The 15793-nt window shown below is 35.5% G+C and overlaps 1 protein-coding gene across 8 annotated transcripts; it reads right to left on the reverse strand.

Annotated features, from left to right (window-relative positions):
• Positions 1-206: 206 nt before the first annotated feature.
• LOC103723230 (tubby-like F-box protein 6) lies at positions 207-12075 on the reverse strand. 8 transcript variants are annotated; one of them, XR_606588.3, is made up of 8 exons: positions 11119-12073; positions 10246-10333; positions 6937-7066; positions 5247-5426; positions 3503-3977; positions 2700-2789; positions 1846-1895; positions 207-478 (listed from the first exon to the last, which is right to left on the reverse strand). XR_606588.3 is itself a non-coding variant. In XM_008814081.3 (6 exons), exons 1-5 carry the CDS (start codon positions 11470-11472, stop codon positions 3509-3511), a joined length of 1221 nt encoding a protein of 406 aa, XP_008812303.1. In that variant the 5' UTR covers positions 11473-12075; the 3' UTR covers positions 2387-2786; positions 3503-3508. The 8 variants fall into 8 exon arrangements, 3 of the variants coding, with proteins under 3 accessions (XP_008812303.1, XP_008812302.1, XP_038980555.1); XR_003382869.2 differs by lacking the exon at positions 1846-1895 and having other exon boundaries at positions 2700-2786; positions 11119-12075; XR_606587.3 differs by lacking the exon at positions 1846-1895.
• Between the last annotated feature and the right edge of the window lie 3718 nt (positions 12076-15793).

Here is a 15793-nt window from a genome sequence, read left to right on the forward strand (position 1 = left end):
AACGCTTTCCCTTTTTCTTATATTGCAATGTCAAATTCTGTTGGCTATCACTTTCTAGGGTAAATTAGCTCAAGAATTCGATGAAGCTATTGTTCATGAAAATGAAAGAAAAGGACCTACAATAGTTATCTTCGTTGGCATGTTTGTAAGAACATATAAAGGTAAGTTTCTTTCTACTTCTTTTGCGGAAACAAGATACCATTACATTTCTTGGCAGTAAAATTTTCCTGCCATTTCCTTTGTATTCAGAAAAGGAATGTTTATCCATCATATCTGCATCCAAATATTACATAAATTCAGAAAACAAGTTACAGCAAAATACTTTTGTCCACTATTTGAATTATATTGAAATTATCCATTCTTTTCTCCGAATATGTATGGCGGCTGCTAATGCGCAGATTAGAAATAAAGATTGCTCCAATTATGTTCATGGAACGAGAGGGACAAGTTGCTCCCGATCCTCGTGAGCAAGCAACAGCTAATAGAAAAGAAATAGAAGATTTATTAGAATTGGATTGGAACAAATTTTAGGTACAGTAAGGAACCACAAAAAATACAACAAATACTTCGATATTTAGTTCGTAAAATATTTACTATGGGTTAATCTGACATTTTCTTAGAATATGATTCGAGTATTATATTTTTCAAAGAAAATTTATTTTTTTTCCTTTAGGGGATCAAATTTACATGTAAAGCTATTTTAAAAACAATCGACAATAACTACGGTTGGTGGTATAAAGCGTATTACGACTGTAGAGCTACTATAAAAGTTTATGGAAATAGCTTTTGATTTATCAATGCGACAAAAATGATCAACCTCCCGTACCCTGGTCAAAACAAATATGTCCTGGCTTTTCTTTCCTTTCTCTTTTAGAAAATATATTTATAATCCAACATTAAAATAATTCTTTCATGCTAACCTACATATAGGTTCAAGTTGAACGTAATTGTCGAAGATAAAACTGGTGTTGCAAATTTTGTAACATTCGGCAAATTGGCTCAACAATGAATTGGTGTACCAACAGTAAACCTTGCCACCGAGAAAATATCTGACAAATTTATTCTTCCTCCCGTTATGGAAAAGAAACTCAACCTCAATTATATATTCCAGATTACATTTGGTACGCAGAATTTTGATATCAATATGGTTAATTTTAAAGTGGTAAATTTTTCAAGAAAAGGAACTGCAAGTACACGATCCACACGTAGCTTCCAGTGCTGGACCTTGTTGCTCTCAGCTTGTAGAGGAAGCTATTGTTTCAACTCTAGAATAACGTATTCATACTGAACTCTTTGAAGATGAAACTTTCAAGAAAAATCCATTGCTCAAGTATTGTATCTTTAATACTAATCATTTTTTTTATCACTTTTAACTTTCTGAGCTTTTATTTTCCTCTTTATTTTGAATAAAATGCATGAACATACTTGACCTCCCATCCCGAAAAAAAAAATGCGTATGACGTAACCTACCATACATAGACCTATATCATTAGCATGCCTTTTCCCCGATTTCTAAACATTTATTTTCTTTTTCTGACCATCCTACAAAACAGAAAGAAGTGATAAATGACCTCGCAAACTCTATGATGCTTATATATCCTTTTAGATTATCGAATTAGAATCATGAAGAAGTCCCGCACATCACCGTATTTAGTCCTATCTCCTGCCGGTTTTACACATATGTACGTATTCTTTACACTACCTAGGAGCTAAGTGTCTCTATATTTTTCTTAAAATGTATTAAAAACCGCAGCATAGCACGGGTACATTGCTAGTTTACACAAAAAAAAACTCAATGCTGCAACGAGAAAGAATTGAGCAGATACTATAGCAGTTGGACAGAACCTCTTAAAATTGATGTTACGTTCTAAGCATTCATTGGACCACCAAGGGACCTACAACAAGCGTACCCACTCAATTAGGGACTGGAAGAGCTATCTTATTAATTGGAATTTTAGCTAGTGCAATCATAAAGCTTAGCCAGGAAAAAATATGCAATCATAGAGCAAGCATCCAAAATTTTTCTAAACTTGGAAAGATTTAAATGAAAAATAAGATGCTGGTTTTTTTATATAAAAGTTTGTATCCATCTTCAAGACAAGTAAATTTAAGAAGCAAGCAAATCAAAAGCTAATCATTTTCACCCATCAACACTTTCTATGTCAAGATGAGGAATGAGACACCAACACTAACATTTAGAACATTTAGAACATCATTTAACATGAGTCTTCTTGTACTGATTAAAAGATCTAGTAATATCTTTGTACAGATGCAACTATCCAACAAACTGATCTTAGCAGTATTTGAAATCAAACATGAGCCTAACATGAATACGGAGCATCTAATTACAATGCACTCAATGAACCCAAACCATAAGGCAAACGAATTACAGAATTCATCTTAATTATTTTTTTTTTCCGCACCAATAAGTTGAAATAATAGAGTAGCTACACCAATGTTCCTACGAGGCAAAGCATATCACTGATTCTGTGGCATTACATGCTGGCATTATACACACCCCAGTAAACAAAACCACAATGCTATAATATGCAGTCTTCCAGTTATCCTCATAGGCAAGCACAAGGTCGCAAATTGACAAGGAGCATTAAAAGATATTGAGGAAACTCTCAGAAAAGGTATGTACATCATGCATCAAATTCTACATAGGAAGAGATGAATGGCTAAGCTGCTGCTTTTACCTACATGCTCCTAAATCTGTGCCGTCCCTTGCTTCTTCCCAAATTTATTCAGATGGCTCAGCATCTAGAAGCACCTGAGGATGTAAGCTGCTGCAAAGGAAATACAAATAGTTTGAATGGATCTAAATTGATTATCATAAGAGTGTGCATAAGTTATTGCTGCATCACTTCTTTTGAGAAGATTTGCTGCATCACTTTAATCAACTAAGTAATATTATGGGCATACTAACTCACGCACCAGACTCTCAGACCTGAAGAATGCTTTGAAGTTCAGCATCTAAACTAAGTAACACAAGATTAAATCTTGTCCCCTGATTCAGTTGTCAATTCTATACTAATTGAAGCTTTACTCATGTATTTGATTGTTGAATATTAACAGATAGATAGGTCAAGGATGTCACATGTCTTTTAATGAGGGGGGTCGAAATTGAAAGGTGGAACAAAGGATAGCTTATTTTCACCACCACTCGTCCGTAGTTTATGCCCGTTAATATACGTGTTTACTAATAAACAAGGCAAAAAGTGGAGCTATCTTCAAATTACATTTAGTTGCTAGCTTCTATTTTCACAGTATCCCATCTCCCTAAATAAATTTTTAATTCCTTAAAAGTTTCCTTTATTACATTACAAACTATCTACATTCGTATGTAGAAAAGCAACAGCAAACTAATTAAAATGCAATCTTAACACTCCACTTTTCAGGCTCACCAATTTTACAATGGACGATACTAGAAAAAAATAGCTGTCAGCTTTAGAAGAGTAATAACATGGCAATAATGATTTTTAAGGAGATAAGGTCGCACCTTGTCTTACTCACAAGCTATTTTGGTGTCGAAACTACTGAGGCAGATAGCAAATGCCTGAAATGCTGATATTGGATAGCGGTAATCCATGGTAAACAAGTCCTTTCCCACCTTGCCAAATTGAAGAATTACCTTATCGTGCTCCTGGCCAGCTGGTCCATTCTCTTCTGAAGCCACCAGCTGGAAGTTCTTCACTGATGCAACAGTCACCCGTCCCCTAAAATTTAGGCACCAGCACTGGAGCTGCTCATGCCACCTTGGAGCTTTGTTCTTTAACACCAACTTTCCCTCCTTCTGGCCGGATAAAGGCCCTGACAAGTTTTCTGAGCGAAATGACTTGGATTTGAAGAATGGAATTGATGGGAATGAATCAAGGCTGCTAAGAAGGAACTCCGTTGGTGTGGGAGCCACCCCTCCTGGTTCTATTGCAGAAGCAGGGATGGAGTCCATGACACACTGCATTCTTCTAGGACCTCTGGTATTTAATAGAATGTGTAAGCAAAGAGCAACAATGCACCATTTCAATATACTAAAGTGCATATATTATGAAATAAGAACGCACATGGTTGATGTTCATGGTTGACAGACATCCCCATAACCCCAATACCGTAAAATCTTATTGGACATAATATAGAACCGTTGACTACAAAGAGTACATATGCAGGATATATCAATGCATATGATTTGGTGTAGATGTTGAAACTGGAATTCAACACGTCAAGCTCCTAAACCATGGAACGCCATTGCAATCCAGTGAATACCATATAAAGTGCAATGAAATCCTTAATCAGAAATTTCATTGATAAAGAAGATACAAAGTAGGAATAGGTTTTCCAGCTGCCAAAAGGGAAAAAAGTGTATAAACCTCTTTTAATGCCTTGTTCTGATGTCTCACCATTGTCAGTGGTATATCTTCGACATAGGTGGGAGCGGCTTGGGAACGAAGTGGGACAGATTGGGGGAGGCTGTTGATCATGCACATCCAAGATTTCCAATATAATTGAAATCACCTCTCCCTCCTCATATTCCCACTTTTCCCTTCCTCTTCTCCTCAAACTCTCAATTGTGTGGAAGATATCACAGAGATAGGGAGCCATGCATCCAAGCAGACCCTTAACTAAATTTTCTAAGGAAAACCAGATGGCAAATATGATATGCTTTGACAAACTGACTGTCTCCCTCCTATCCTATCCTTTTCCCTCTAATACACTGCAATGCATCTCATTAATATCACATAACAACCAAGTTTTACATATCTTCCTCTCACCATCCTCTCTGTTCACCCTCCACATGTCGTCCTTAGTGCATGCCTATTTCTTAGATGTCATCACTCTCAAAGGTCTACCACTAGTAGCTAGGAGCACAAATTAGCCAAGTAACAGAATCGATAGAGGGAGGCAAGTTTTATGTTGCTCATCATTCAATGTGACAGAAAATGAGCAAGGGAGAGACCATGAGCATAATCAAGATAGGCAGATCTCAAATGCAAAGAGAACTATTGTCACACATAAGACTCATCCCAAAGTAAAAATCACTGAGTAAAATCCCTTCCTCCATTTATAAGAAACAAAAGGTCTTACCTGGGTAGCTGATCCCAAAGGTTCAAATACATTTGATTTTGCATGCACACACACAAGCAAGCAAACAAATGAATATTTTATCTATGCATATTGTATGCACAACCCTCTGGTGAAAAGTTATTTAGTCCAAAATACTAATGTATAAAAACTGACATATTTCTTACCTGGAACCTAGCACATTCAACTCATAAGCAATGTGGGCAACTGGGTAATTTCCAGCAGGAACTCTAGGAGAGACTTGTTTAGAACCCACAATACGAGTGGAGCGACCTTTTGAGACAATGGCTCCGGCATGAGGAGGCTGAGCATCATAAACTGTAAACTTGGTACCCAAAAAGTTTGATCTGTCCAGGGGAAAAGAAATAATAAGGCAACCTAACAAGAAAATAAGATTAAATTTACTTCTTTTCTGGTATTCTTTTTAAGTTCAAGTGAATATCTCAATCTTCAGCTTGTGACCATGTTTTTATGCATATTTGCATGTATTAGTTACAAGGATTATATGAAGATGAGAAAAAAATTAGTTTTCTTCATTCTTGATTAAGTTTTTAAAAGTTTTGGCTAGGAACCAAACATTTTGGCTGACTTTAGCAGGCAAATTCGATCAGATATAGCCCGAGTTTAAAGCAGTTTCTACAGATTTGGTTGAAACTAGCAGGTTTTGATCCAGTTTCAGCCACTTCCAATGAACTCAGACTAAGCTAGTTATTTCAGTCAAAAGCAATAAATTAAAGGCTAAAAGCCTTATCTTTTGGGGTTTTCTTTTCCTTGATTTTTTTATGGATAAATATCAAGCCTCTACGGAGCACTTTTGCAAGATCACACTCAGATTTTGCAATATTTAATTAGATTGGAAAGAAACTAGATGGAGGATTCCGAAAAAAAATCCACTGACATAAATTTTCTAAAGTAGAATGTTATGTTAATGCCTTAAATTTAAACAAATTGAGCAAGATCTTGTTGCCCTTGTTTGTTTGCATCAAAGAGTGAATAACTTTATATGGGATGGATTACAACATCTACAGTAGGTGACCAACCAAGGTTGGGAACGGAGCTATTATACTCTCCTAAAAAGCTGTGAAAACGATAGCCTATCGATCAAAGAATTAATGTTGAATTTACCAGTTCATCTTTCAGTTTCCACAGGCCATTCCCATCTCTCCATTGTGATGAAGCAGGGAAAGAACATTCCTTGACTACTGGCATGTAGTTACATAAATTCAATTTTCCAGTGCTTGCTTCAAGCTATGATAATTATGTTTATTTTAGTATTTAATATATTTGCAAGCATGATTATTATTTCTTCCATTTTTTGATTAATAAGTTCATCATTTATGGCAAGAATTTAAGTATCGCATGCAGATGACATGCCGATCTAGCATTGGCAAGGTACATACCATGCCATGCCAAGCCAAGCCTTGCCAATGATTAGCATGCATTGGCAAAGCAGCATGCCAAGAATTGGCATACAGCTGGCAACATGTCAGTAGGACACAGCACAGCACTTATCATGTCATGTGTCATGACAACTGGCACTTATCCATGTCTAAACTGTTAAATAAATCCTGCAACAACATGATTCTTGCCAATCATGTATATTAGTAGTCCTACAGATTTAACAAAGATCCTACCAACTCATTGGAAATATACAAAAACTTGGCTTTCTAAGGTCATAGAGGGCCTGACTGGATGTTCATATCTCACATTTGGAACTCAATAGTGTTTCACTTTTTTTTAACAGATTCTAGGTTAATTTTCCTCTCTAGGAGATACGTATCAACCTTCATATGCACATGTCAATAACAAAAGTAGCATACCATAAGAATCAGTGACAAATATTCTAGCAAACCTCACCTTAACTTCCCAATATAGGTTCCACTTCCCTTTGACATGTCATCCGCATCCAGCGAGATGAGGTAGTCAGTGCATGTAGGACGTCGGCATTTGCGTGCAGCAAGAAGGAATTTGCCATTATCCGTTAATGCTGCCAATTGAACATTAGACAACAATGCAGATAAAAACAAATAACCATGGTGATTTAACTTGCATGAAGAATTAAGTTAATTGCAACTTTGCAATTAAAGAAGAAAAAATGACGTTAACTTTATTTTCCTTTTATTGCAATACAGGCGGCAGCATAATAACAAAAAGGTTAGACAGTTATAAGTATGGATATGAAAACATAGAAAAGACTATCTAAAATAACAAGATGGAAAAGGAACAAAGTAACCACAAGGACCAACTGTTTCCTTCAGATTTTATTAAATTAAACCATAAAACCAACACTTTGCATAGGTCATGCTTAAAAAGAACTGTGAAGTTATTCAGAATTTCCTCATTCAATGAACTTGTGAAAGCTTGGCATATTGATCATCACTTACATGAAAAGGCAAATCAATGGAAAAATTTTGTTGCTCATGTTCAATTTTACAATTTATGGACTGCACTGCAAAATTGACAAAACATAACAAAAGAAGTATGATGCTTTAAAAAAGGATAGGAAAATGACTAGAAAGATAAAATTTGTATACTAGACCATATATTTTACTGATCATAGGGGATCACAATTGCAGGGAAAAACCATTGGCAGTACATTTGAAAGCCTTGTTTGACATTAAACTAATGTCCAATCAGAGAAGTCAAACAGAAGGTCAGTTCACTGCAAGAAGCATGCTCCAATACCACACACCAAACCCCTCTCTGTCTCTCTCCCCACACAGCCATCCCAATGCCAAACGTGACCTCCACCTTGAAGACCCTGTAGCTCTCATCTTTTCTCATGAATTGACTTTCCATTCAGTACTTGGGCGAGGACCTTAACATTTCTTCCTACCTTTGAATCATGTTCCTCTCTCACCATACTTCTCGCAAACGATCCCATTACACAAATCTCTTTGTCCATGCCACATGCTTATTGCTTCATTGACAGGCCCTTCAGCATGCCTCCTCCTCACCCAACCCCTCTCTCTCTCTCTCTCTAGATGCACTTTATTTCAACCATTGTGTACCTCCCTGCTGGCCACACGAAAACCCCATCCAAGGGCCACCTCTCTGGTTGGAACCCAGGATAAGCACTCCTTGCACTACATGCATACTCCTCTATCCTTCCAAAGGCACAAAGTGGTCTTTAAAGCAAAACTTGGAGCTGGACTACTCTAGAGATGTGTGTAAGATATCAATAGCAAAGGGTAGTCGTGATGCCATTTTAAATAGTTATTGGCTAACTTTAGCCCTTTTCTGTAATGATCAAGATTCAAACCAAGGACTTGTATAGTTGAATCCAGCAAATAACTATACATGGATGAAGCAATAGATGAGCAGAGACAACATTATAAATATGTTTTCACTTGTAACATCTTGCTGATAAAATCTCTTATTGCATAGAATAGACCCATAACTAATCCTACACTACATCAGGTTGCCTTCTGATCTTTCCTAACCAGCTTATGCTCACTTATCATGATGCTACTTATGCAACTTACAATTAAAACCTTCAATCCTTTGTCTAAACTTTCACGTCTATATAGTTCTGCATGGCTCACCCATTACACACATCAGATTAGAGCTCTTCTTCTCCATACTGCAAAGGCACCAAGAACCTCCAGATTAAAAACTATCCCAAAGAGTTGCTCTGTCATTGATTTTTGGAGTATAATACAAGTTAAGACAATGCAGAATAAAGAAATAACTAAGCAAGAAAATGTCAAAATTTGATGGACTAACAACACATCCCTATCCCATATTTTCTTTTTCTTCCCAAGTATCTCACCTTCAACTTTATTCTAAGTTTATCCTGTCAGACAGTTCTGTTGAAGAATTTTCTTAAATTTAACATATAAATCAACTTGAATACTAATCTCATTCCAACCTTGTGAATTTAGACCAAAAATCCTACAAATCAAACAATTCATTGGGCTTTCCTCCGTCTGGAAATCCAAATGAATTGCTAAAACAGAAACCCTAACTGAGCCCACTATAGCATAAAACCAACAAAGTAGTCATCTAATGTACAACCTAATAACAAATGATAACCACATGAAGGTTCTTTCCTTGTTCATTTTCCATCAATCACCTAAGGATTAATATCATATCGAAGGCTGAATCAGATTGGTTTCTGTAAGTCTTCATTCATCTAAATTCTCAGTTTTTTCATAGCATTTTAAAAAAAGCATGATCCTAAAATGCTACCATTAGCTGATGGCATTCATTTTCAGCCCTAAATCCACCATCCTCTCCCCCCCCCCCCCAAACAAAAAAAGAAAGGCCAGGTCAACCTGATATTGTTAGATTACTCCAATAAGCTGTCTTTTACCATCTTTTGTACGCACTTCGGCATCCTCTGTGGCTTCTAGTAAGCAGCTTCCCCACCTGGTTGGCATCAAGCATTGTTCTTTATGCCCTTAGGCCCCATTACATTATAGCCATCCTTTTGGAGATACCATTCATTTGTCCTAGGCTCTATAGCTCAGTACATGAGCAAGTACATAGTCACTGTAAAGACTACCTTAAAGCTGAGAAAGATACAATAAAAAATATCGGACAAGAGAGGAATGCAATGATCCATACCCACTTCTATCAACCAATCCACCTGATCACTTTAAGTCTTGGATACAAAGCCATGTCTTATGCTCTAGAATGGATCATAAATAGTTGGGGGATGGAAAAAGTTATATACATGAAGCCTTTATTGATTTTGCATTATGGCAACATTAATGTCATGATTTTTTGTTAATATGATCAAAAGTTAACTGTGAAGATAAAACTCATAGATAAAAACTATATAGGGGCCAGCATGTGGAAGATTTTTTTTTTACAGAAGCATCACTGTTCTGAAACTGGCCCATGGAAAAGTTTTGCTGACAGTATCAATTTCGTTTCGATTACAATATTAATTTAACAGGTGTAATCAATGATCATCCAATATAAGGCAACTAATATTTGAAATCCAACAATATCAAAGTCATGAGCTCAAATTATAAGAAATAGATAAGCATATATTTCCATTAACTTACATCCTGCAAATGTGACAATACAGATATCTTCAGGTTGCAAATATTACATTATGTAGCAGTGTACATCAAGTTTTTGATGAAGTTTAACATACCACAGACAAAAATGTAAGTAGAGAAGCATTTATTATAGCAGGAATGACAAAAGGGTTACCTTGGCTTAGACCAAGGTAAAGATGATACGTTTGTGTGGCTCGATTCCGCTTTATGAAACACTGGAGAGAAAAGTCCCTTGGGCCAGGCTGCAGAAAAGGTAATTATGCCTCACAAAAACAAGGATTGCAAAAAAAAAGACAATGGCGTTAATAAGAAGTAATATAATACAAAAATTAATGGATATATCTGGATCCATATTTGTTGGATGCATAATGATTTGCAAGTCAACTTGTTATTAATACTCAAGTTGATGGAGAATATGCCAAAAACTAATCCAAGTTTCCCAAAACAACCAAGAATTAACATTACAGTTGATACAGTTATGCGTCATATCAGCAAAGACTAAGAAAGCGCACAAACACATAAAGTCAACTGTTTGTATTCAACAACATCGCAATCGTGGACTTTTCACCATTCTTCTGATACATAAACAAAAAATACGGTCTTTTTCATGGAAAACCGAAGAAAATTGAATCAGAAAGATGTCTACATACATTCAGCTCACTTAACCTAAACTTTAGTCTAATGGTATCCATTTTTTAAGGTTGCATCATGCAATCTTAATCCTAAAATAAGATTTCATAACAATGCTTAATCCTAAAATAAGATTTCATAACAATGCATGTTTCTTATACAGGTAATTAAGTTTTCACCATCATCTAACTAACAAAAGCAACAACCTAGTTATGAATAACAGAAATACTCGTGTCAACATAATATCAGATCAGTCCTCCAGAGAAAAATGAGATTTTGATCCCAATCACCCCAGTCAAAAAATCACCAAAGAACTGGATAGCAAATAGAATTGCAAAAAATCCATAAGCAAATGGAATTGCAAAAAATCCATATGCAAAACTTCTGAAAGCCAAACCTGCTTCAATGAGATTGGGAAGGTCAGCTTGCCAGACAGCTCAGGAGTCTTCACAATTTCCTTCATGATATCCCTCCAGCTCCGGCACACTCCGGCACAGGCCACAACATCCTTCCTCGGGGGCCACGAGCTCTCGGCCTCCTCTATCCTCATCAGAACATCCCGCAGGAGCTCTGGCGGCATATTAGCCCAGCAGCTCTGCTTCAAGGCATCCACCAGCGGCCGCCCCAGTGCATCATGGACCACCCGATGCGACCTCGATCTCAGGCCATACCCAAGCCTCACCTCAAATCCCTTCCTCGAGATGCTGCCTATCTCGTCCCTCATGTCCTGGATGATGCTCTTGAACGACATCGATTCCTCTCCCAAACCCCCAAGAAAAACAGCAAAAGAATCCAATCCAAATCCTACCGAACCTCAGTATCTACAAATTGGGCGTCGGCTCTCCAAACCCAGCGAGGAATCCATTGCTATCGCCTCAGACGGACGCAAAGAAACTTTGAGAAGACTACCACGGATCTAAAACCTTGAAAAAGATCCAAACTTTACCAAAATTTGGGGGCGAAAATCACCAGCGTCGCTTTCATCATCGCTTCCAAGCTTCGATTTTCCCCGAAGAAACACAAGAAAAGGAATAATCAAAGCCAATTCCTTGGATTCATTCCTTCAAAGCACCAACCTTTGAAGAAAACTGAGGAATAATTGGATGAAATCGAGGAAAGACGAGAGGAAAGAGATGGGGACAGTGAGCAAGGGAAAGATACAAAAGGGCGTAGGACTGCATAAATTGGTGGAGTAGCTGAGAAATTTCCGGGAAGGTAGCGGATAGAGAAAGGAGGAAGACCTCTACAGGAGAGTTCGAGAAATTAGGGTTTCCTCGTTCCGGTGGCAGACAAGGATGGGAAAGCAAAAGGCATCCATGTCCTCCTCCAGCCCCATCTTATCTATCGTTATTAAATTCCTCTCTCTCTCTCAGCGTGGGGGGTAACATATAAAAAATAAATAAATAAATAATTTAATAATTTGTTTTAAGTAGAGTTTTGTTCACGCTAGCCAAAGAAAGTAAGTGATTGACAGCATTAAAGTAAATTAAATTAAAGCTGATTTAATAACTAAAACTTTAAATAAATTAAAGATTTAATAAGTAGTTTTAAAGTAAGCGAAAGATAAAGCTGATTGACAGCATTATATTATAACTTAGCTTAATTATTTTTTTTAATTTATAGTAGATGAGTTGATGAAATGAAGGATAAACCTTGTAAATATTTCTAACTCGCTAAATCTTGATAGATGTAAGATTTGAAGATAACTCGGTACATGATTTTATCAACAAAATAACCTGCATCTTCGTGCTTATTGCTTTTGCCTTTCAAATTAACGTTACGTGCATGGCATGTAAGTTAATTGAATATTAATATGTTGTTGTTAGATTATACTTAAATATGTAAGTAAATTTGATTAAATATTTGTAATTGAATGAATAAAGATAAAATAAATGTTAGAAGTTAGGAAAAAGAAAGAAGATAGGCAACTATCTAGCTAAGACATGAGAGTAGGAACGAAAGTAACCAAATTTCTTTCTAAAGTTTTCAGTTATAATTTTTCCATATCTAAAAAAGATCTAAACAAATGTATAAAAAACAAGAGCACAAATTAGGTCCAACTAAAAGATATATTAACAAAATGAATTATAAAAACGTTCCACAGAAGGTAAAAGATATATTTGAAATAATTAATTTTCTTATACATAACTCAACAAAAATCCTGGTATCAATGGAGAGTTTAAAAATATATGGATGAGGAGAAAAAAAGGTGGAAAAAAATTAATTTTCTAAAAATAAGAAGAATACTTTGTGTTAATTAATTTTATAGAGTAAAGGGTCAAATAAAATACTTTTGGTTTTGATTTTCTCTTGTGGCAGCCGGTTGCATTTTTTAGGAGGCTATTCGCCTTTTTCTTTCCCCACAGAGGCATGTACATGGCATATGGTAAAAATTAGTTTATGTAAAAAAAAATTTTTGATAACAAACATCCTTGCTACTTTTCATGTTTGTAATGAAATATTACATTCAAACTGCATGTAATTAATCCAATGTGTGTTCACATAAACAATAGAATATGAATCAGATGTCAACAATTTAAGATGAATATGAACTACAAACATTAAGAGAAAAATATAAAAATAGAGGGAGGTTGGCTAAGAAATAGAAATGAAAAAGGAGATTTTAAGGAAATAAAAGAAGAAAAAAAAGATATTGTAGTATGAGGAAACTTTGAATAGTTTCCTCAAGAATGGCAACTCATGCATGCCATAGTTTACTGAGTTTCTTCATTTTTCTAATAAATAGTTATTTATTTTTTGTAAATATAATTTTCAGCGCTCCCTAAGGGAGGAACGAGCATGTTCAACTTCTTTTAACTCCACTTTCCTTCCTCTCAGGATGCTTGTGCATGGTATATACTAAATGCTAATGTACATGCATAGAAAGATAATGATTAATAATATCTCTATGCTTATTAAATGGATAGGAAAGAAAAGTCAGTGCCTCACCAAAACTCAGAAAAAATAAAAATTAGAAAGAAATTTGATCTAGAGAATACCGGGTATCCTAGCTTCGGAGTGATTTGGTTTTTTTAACCTCAGTCTTTGCCGAGGTAAATGACTTCCGTATGGACCAACATGCCATTCTAGTCGGTCCAATACAAGAATAACACCAAAGATCATTGCATGAATGGCAATAATGGCATTAGCAACAATTGCACCAGTATAGCAGTTAATATATGATTGTATGGTTATTGTGGGTACTAATCGTGGGTGTTGTTATTATGCGGTTAATGTACGATTAGCCGTTATCATGCAGTTATGGCATGGTGTGCTCAACAAATCAGGTAACAGATCCCACATGCATCCTATATACAGGGATGACTTGAGGACCCTGAAGTGAAAAATCTAATACTCCTCTCCACTCATTCTCTCTCTTACCACCATTGCTCTAGTCAATCCCGCCTTTCACCTCAGTTCGAGCTGATCTCGGTGTATGTTGGTTCCAACCGTCCTCAACACACTTTGAGTAAAAACTGACCTTAACCTGCATTGTAGCAGCACAAAATCTATAAAAAAAATCGGGACAATCATGTTAAAAAAAAATTCTTAAATTTATATGCATAAAAAAGAAATTAATTTTTTTTTGATTCATACACTCAAAAGCTATAAAAAATATTACGCGCACGTAATTTGAGTGTACAAAAGAAAATTAGTTTATTAGGCATTGCATGCTCAAAAAAAAAAAAGCATGCAAGAAAATTTCATACTAAAATTAAAGTTTTAGTTCCATGGAAAAGAAAATTACCTTACAAGAAAATCCAATCGTAGTAAAAATAGAATTTTAGTATGCAAGAAAATTCTTTATATACACACGTTTACACACTAAAAAATAATTGCACACTTCAAAGCCAATATATCTGAAACCAAAGTAGTCTTAAATATTTATCTACAAGTTCTGATATTGAAGTCCATCTAAATATCTGTTATTCCGCAAAATTCTCCCGGCCTCATAAACACCAGACGTCCCATATCAAAAATAATAACATGGGCAATATCTGTATACAAATATAGTCTAAAAATCTTTCTAATCACTAATCTTGATATGCTGGAGTAGGTAGAAATAAATTCATAAAAAAGTTGAGATATTTTTAGAAGTGATGCTAAAAAAATAAATTTGCATGCATAAAAAGAAGATTAGTTTTTAATGATTTGGACATTAAAAAAAAAATTGCTCAAAAAAATTGCGTGCACAAAAATTTCTCTGGACAAAAAGAAAACTAGGTTTTAGTCACTTGTGCGCCCAAAAAAACTTGCTTGTAACAAAATTCAATCATACTAAAATTAGATTTATAGTGCCATAAAAAAAATAGCTCGCAGAGAAATCTAAATCATTAAAAAAAAATTATGTCTACACACCTAAGAAAACTTGCACGCGCAAAAAATTGTACACCACGCCATGTGACTTCTTTTCTAAATTACTTAACTTAAGCATTTCTAAAAATTTTCTTTATGCCAAAAACTTGAGTACTGTGGCCTGGAGTCGATTTCATGTCCCCAAATTTTACAAACTGCACTAAGTTTGTCACGTACCCACATGCATGCACGAAGAGATAATAAAAATAGAAACATATTTTTATAATATAAGAATAATAACATGAGTCGTATCTGCATCCAAATATTTTTTTTGGGTCAATAATCTTGGCATGCTCTCTCTCTAACCGCCATCAACGCCCTTATCTCGTCAGCCTTCCACGACCCTCCCATATCCTCTCTCTCTCTCCCCCTTCTTGTCACCCGTCCTATTTTTTCTTTTGCTGTCGGTAATAAAACTAACGACACTTATAAACGTTGATATAGGCAATAAAAAGCATCGGCAATATCTGATTTTTTTTTTTTTTATGTAACCCCCCTTCCCAAACAAAAAGAAAAAAAAAAACTTTACCTCATTTTGTTCTTTTATACTTATTTTCTCTTGGTTATGAATACATAATCTCATATTTTGATCAAGTTTATAATACTAAGATAAAATCCAACTTGTGGTATATTTATGTTGTAGGTTTAATACATTCTACCATTTGTCGTTACACCTTCGGTCATAACTTTTGTTTCTCCAATAGGTAGAACCAAAG

The sequence above is a fragment of the Phoenix dactylifera genome, chromosome 3, assembly GCF_009389715.1.
Source record: "Phoenix dactylifera cultivar Barhee BC4 chromosome 3, palm_55x_up_171113_PBpolish2nd_filt_p, whole genome shotgun sequence".
Taxonomy (NCBI): Eukaryota; Viridiplantae; Streptophyta; class Magnoliopsida; order Arecales; family Arecaceae; genus Phoenix; species Phoenix dactylifera.

What these genes read in the sequence shown, in the direction of transcription:
- LOC103723230 (XM_008814081.3), bottom strand. Translation starts at nt 11,472, where the DNA reads ATGTCGTTCAAGAGCATCATCCAGGACATGAGGGACGAGATAGGCAGC. An exon ending in ACCTATATTGGGAAGTTAAG is followed by an intron (nt 5,427 to 6,936) that starts GTGAGGTTTGCT and finishes TCCCCTGGACAG; the next exon opens with ATCAAACTTTTTGGGTACCA. An exon ending in TTGAATGTGCTAGGTTCCAG is followed by an intron (nt 3,978 to 5,246) that starts GTAAGAAATATG and finishes ATTAAATACCAG; the next exon opens with AGGTCCTAGAAGAATGCAGT.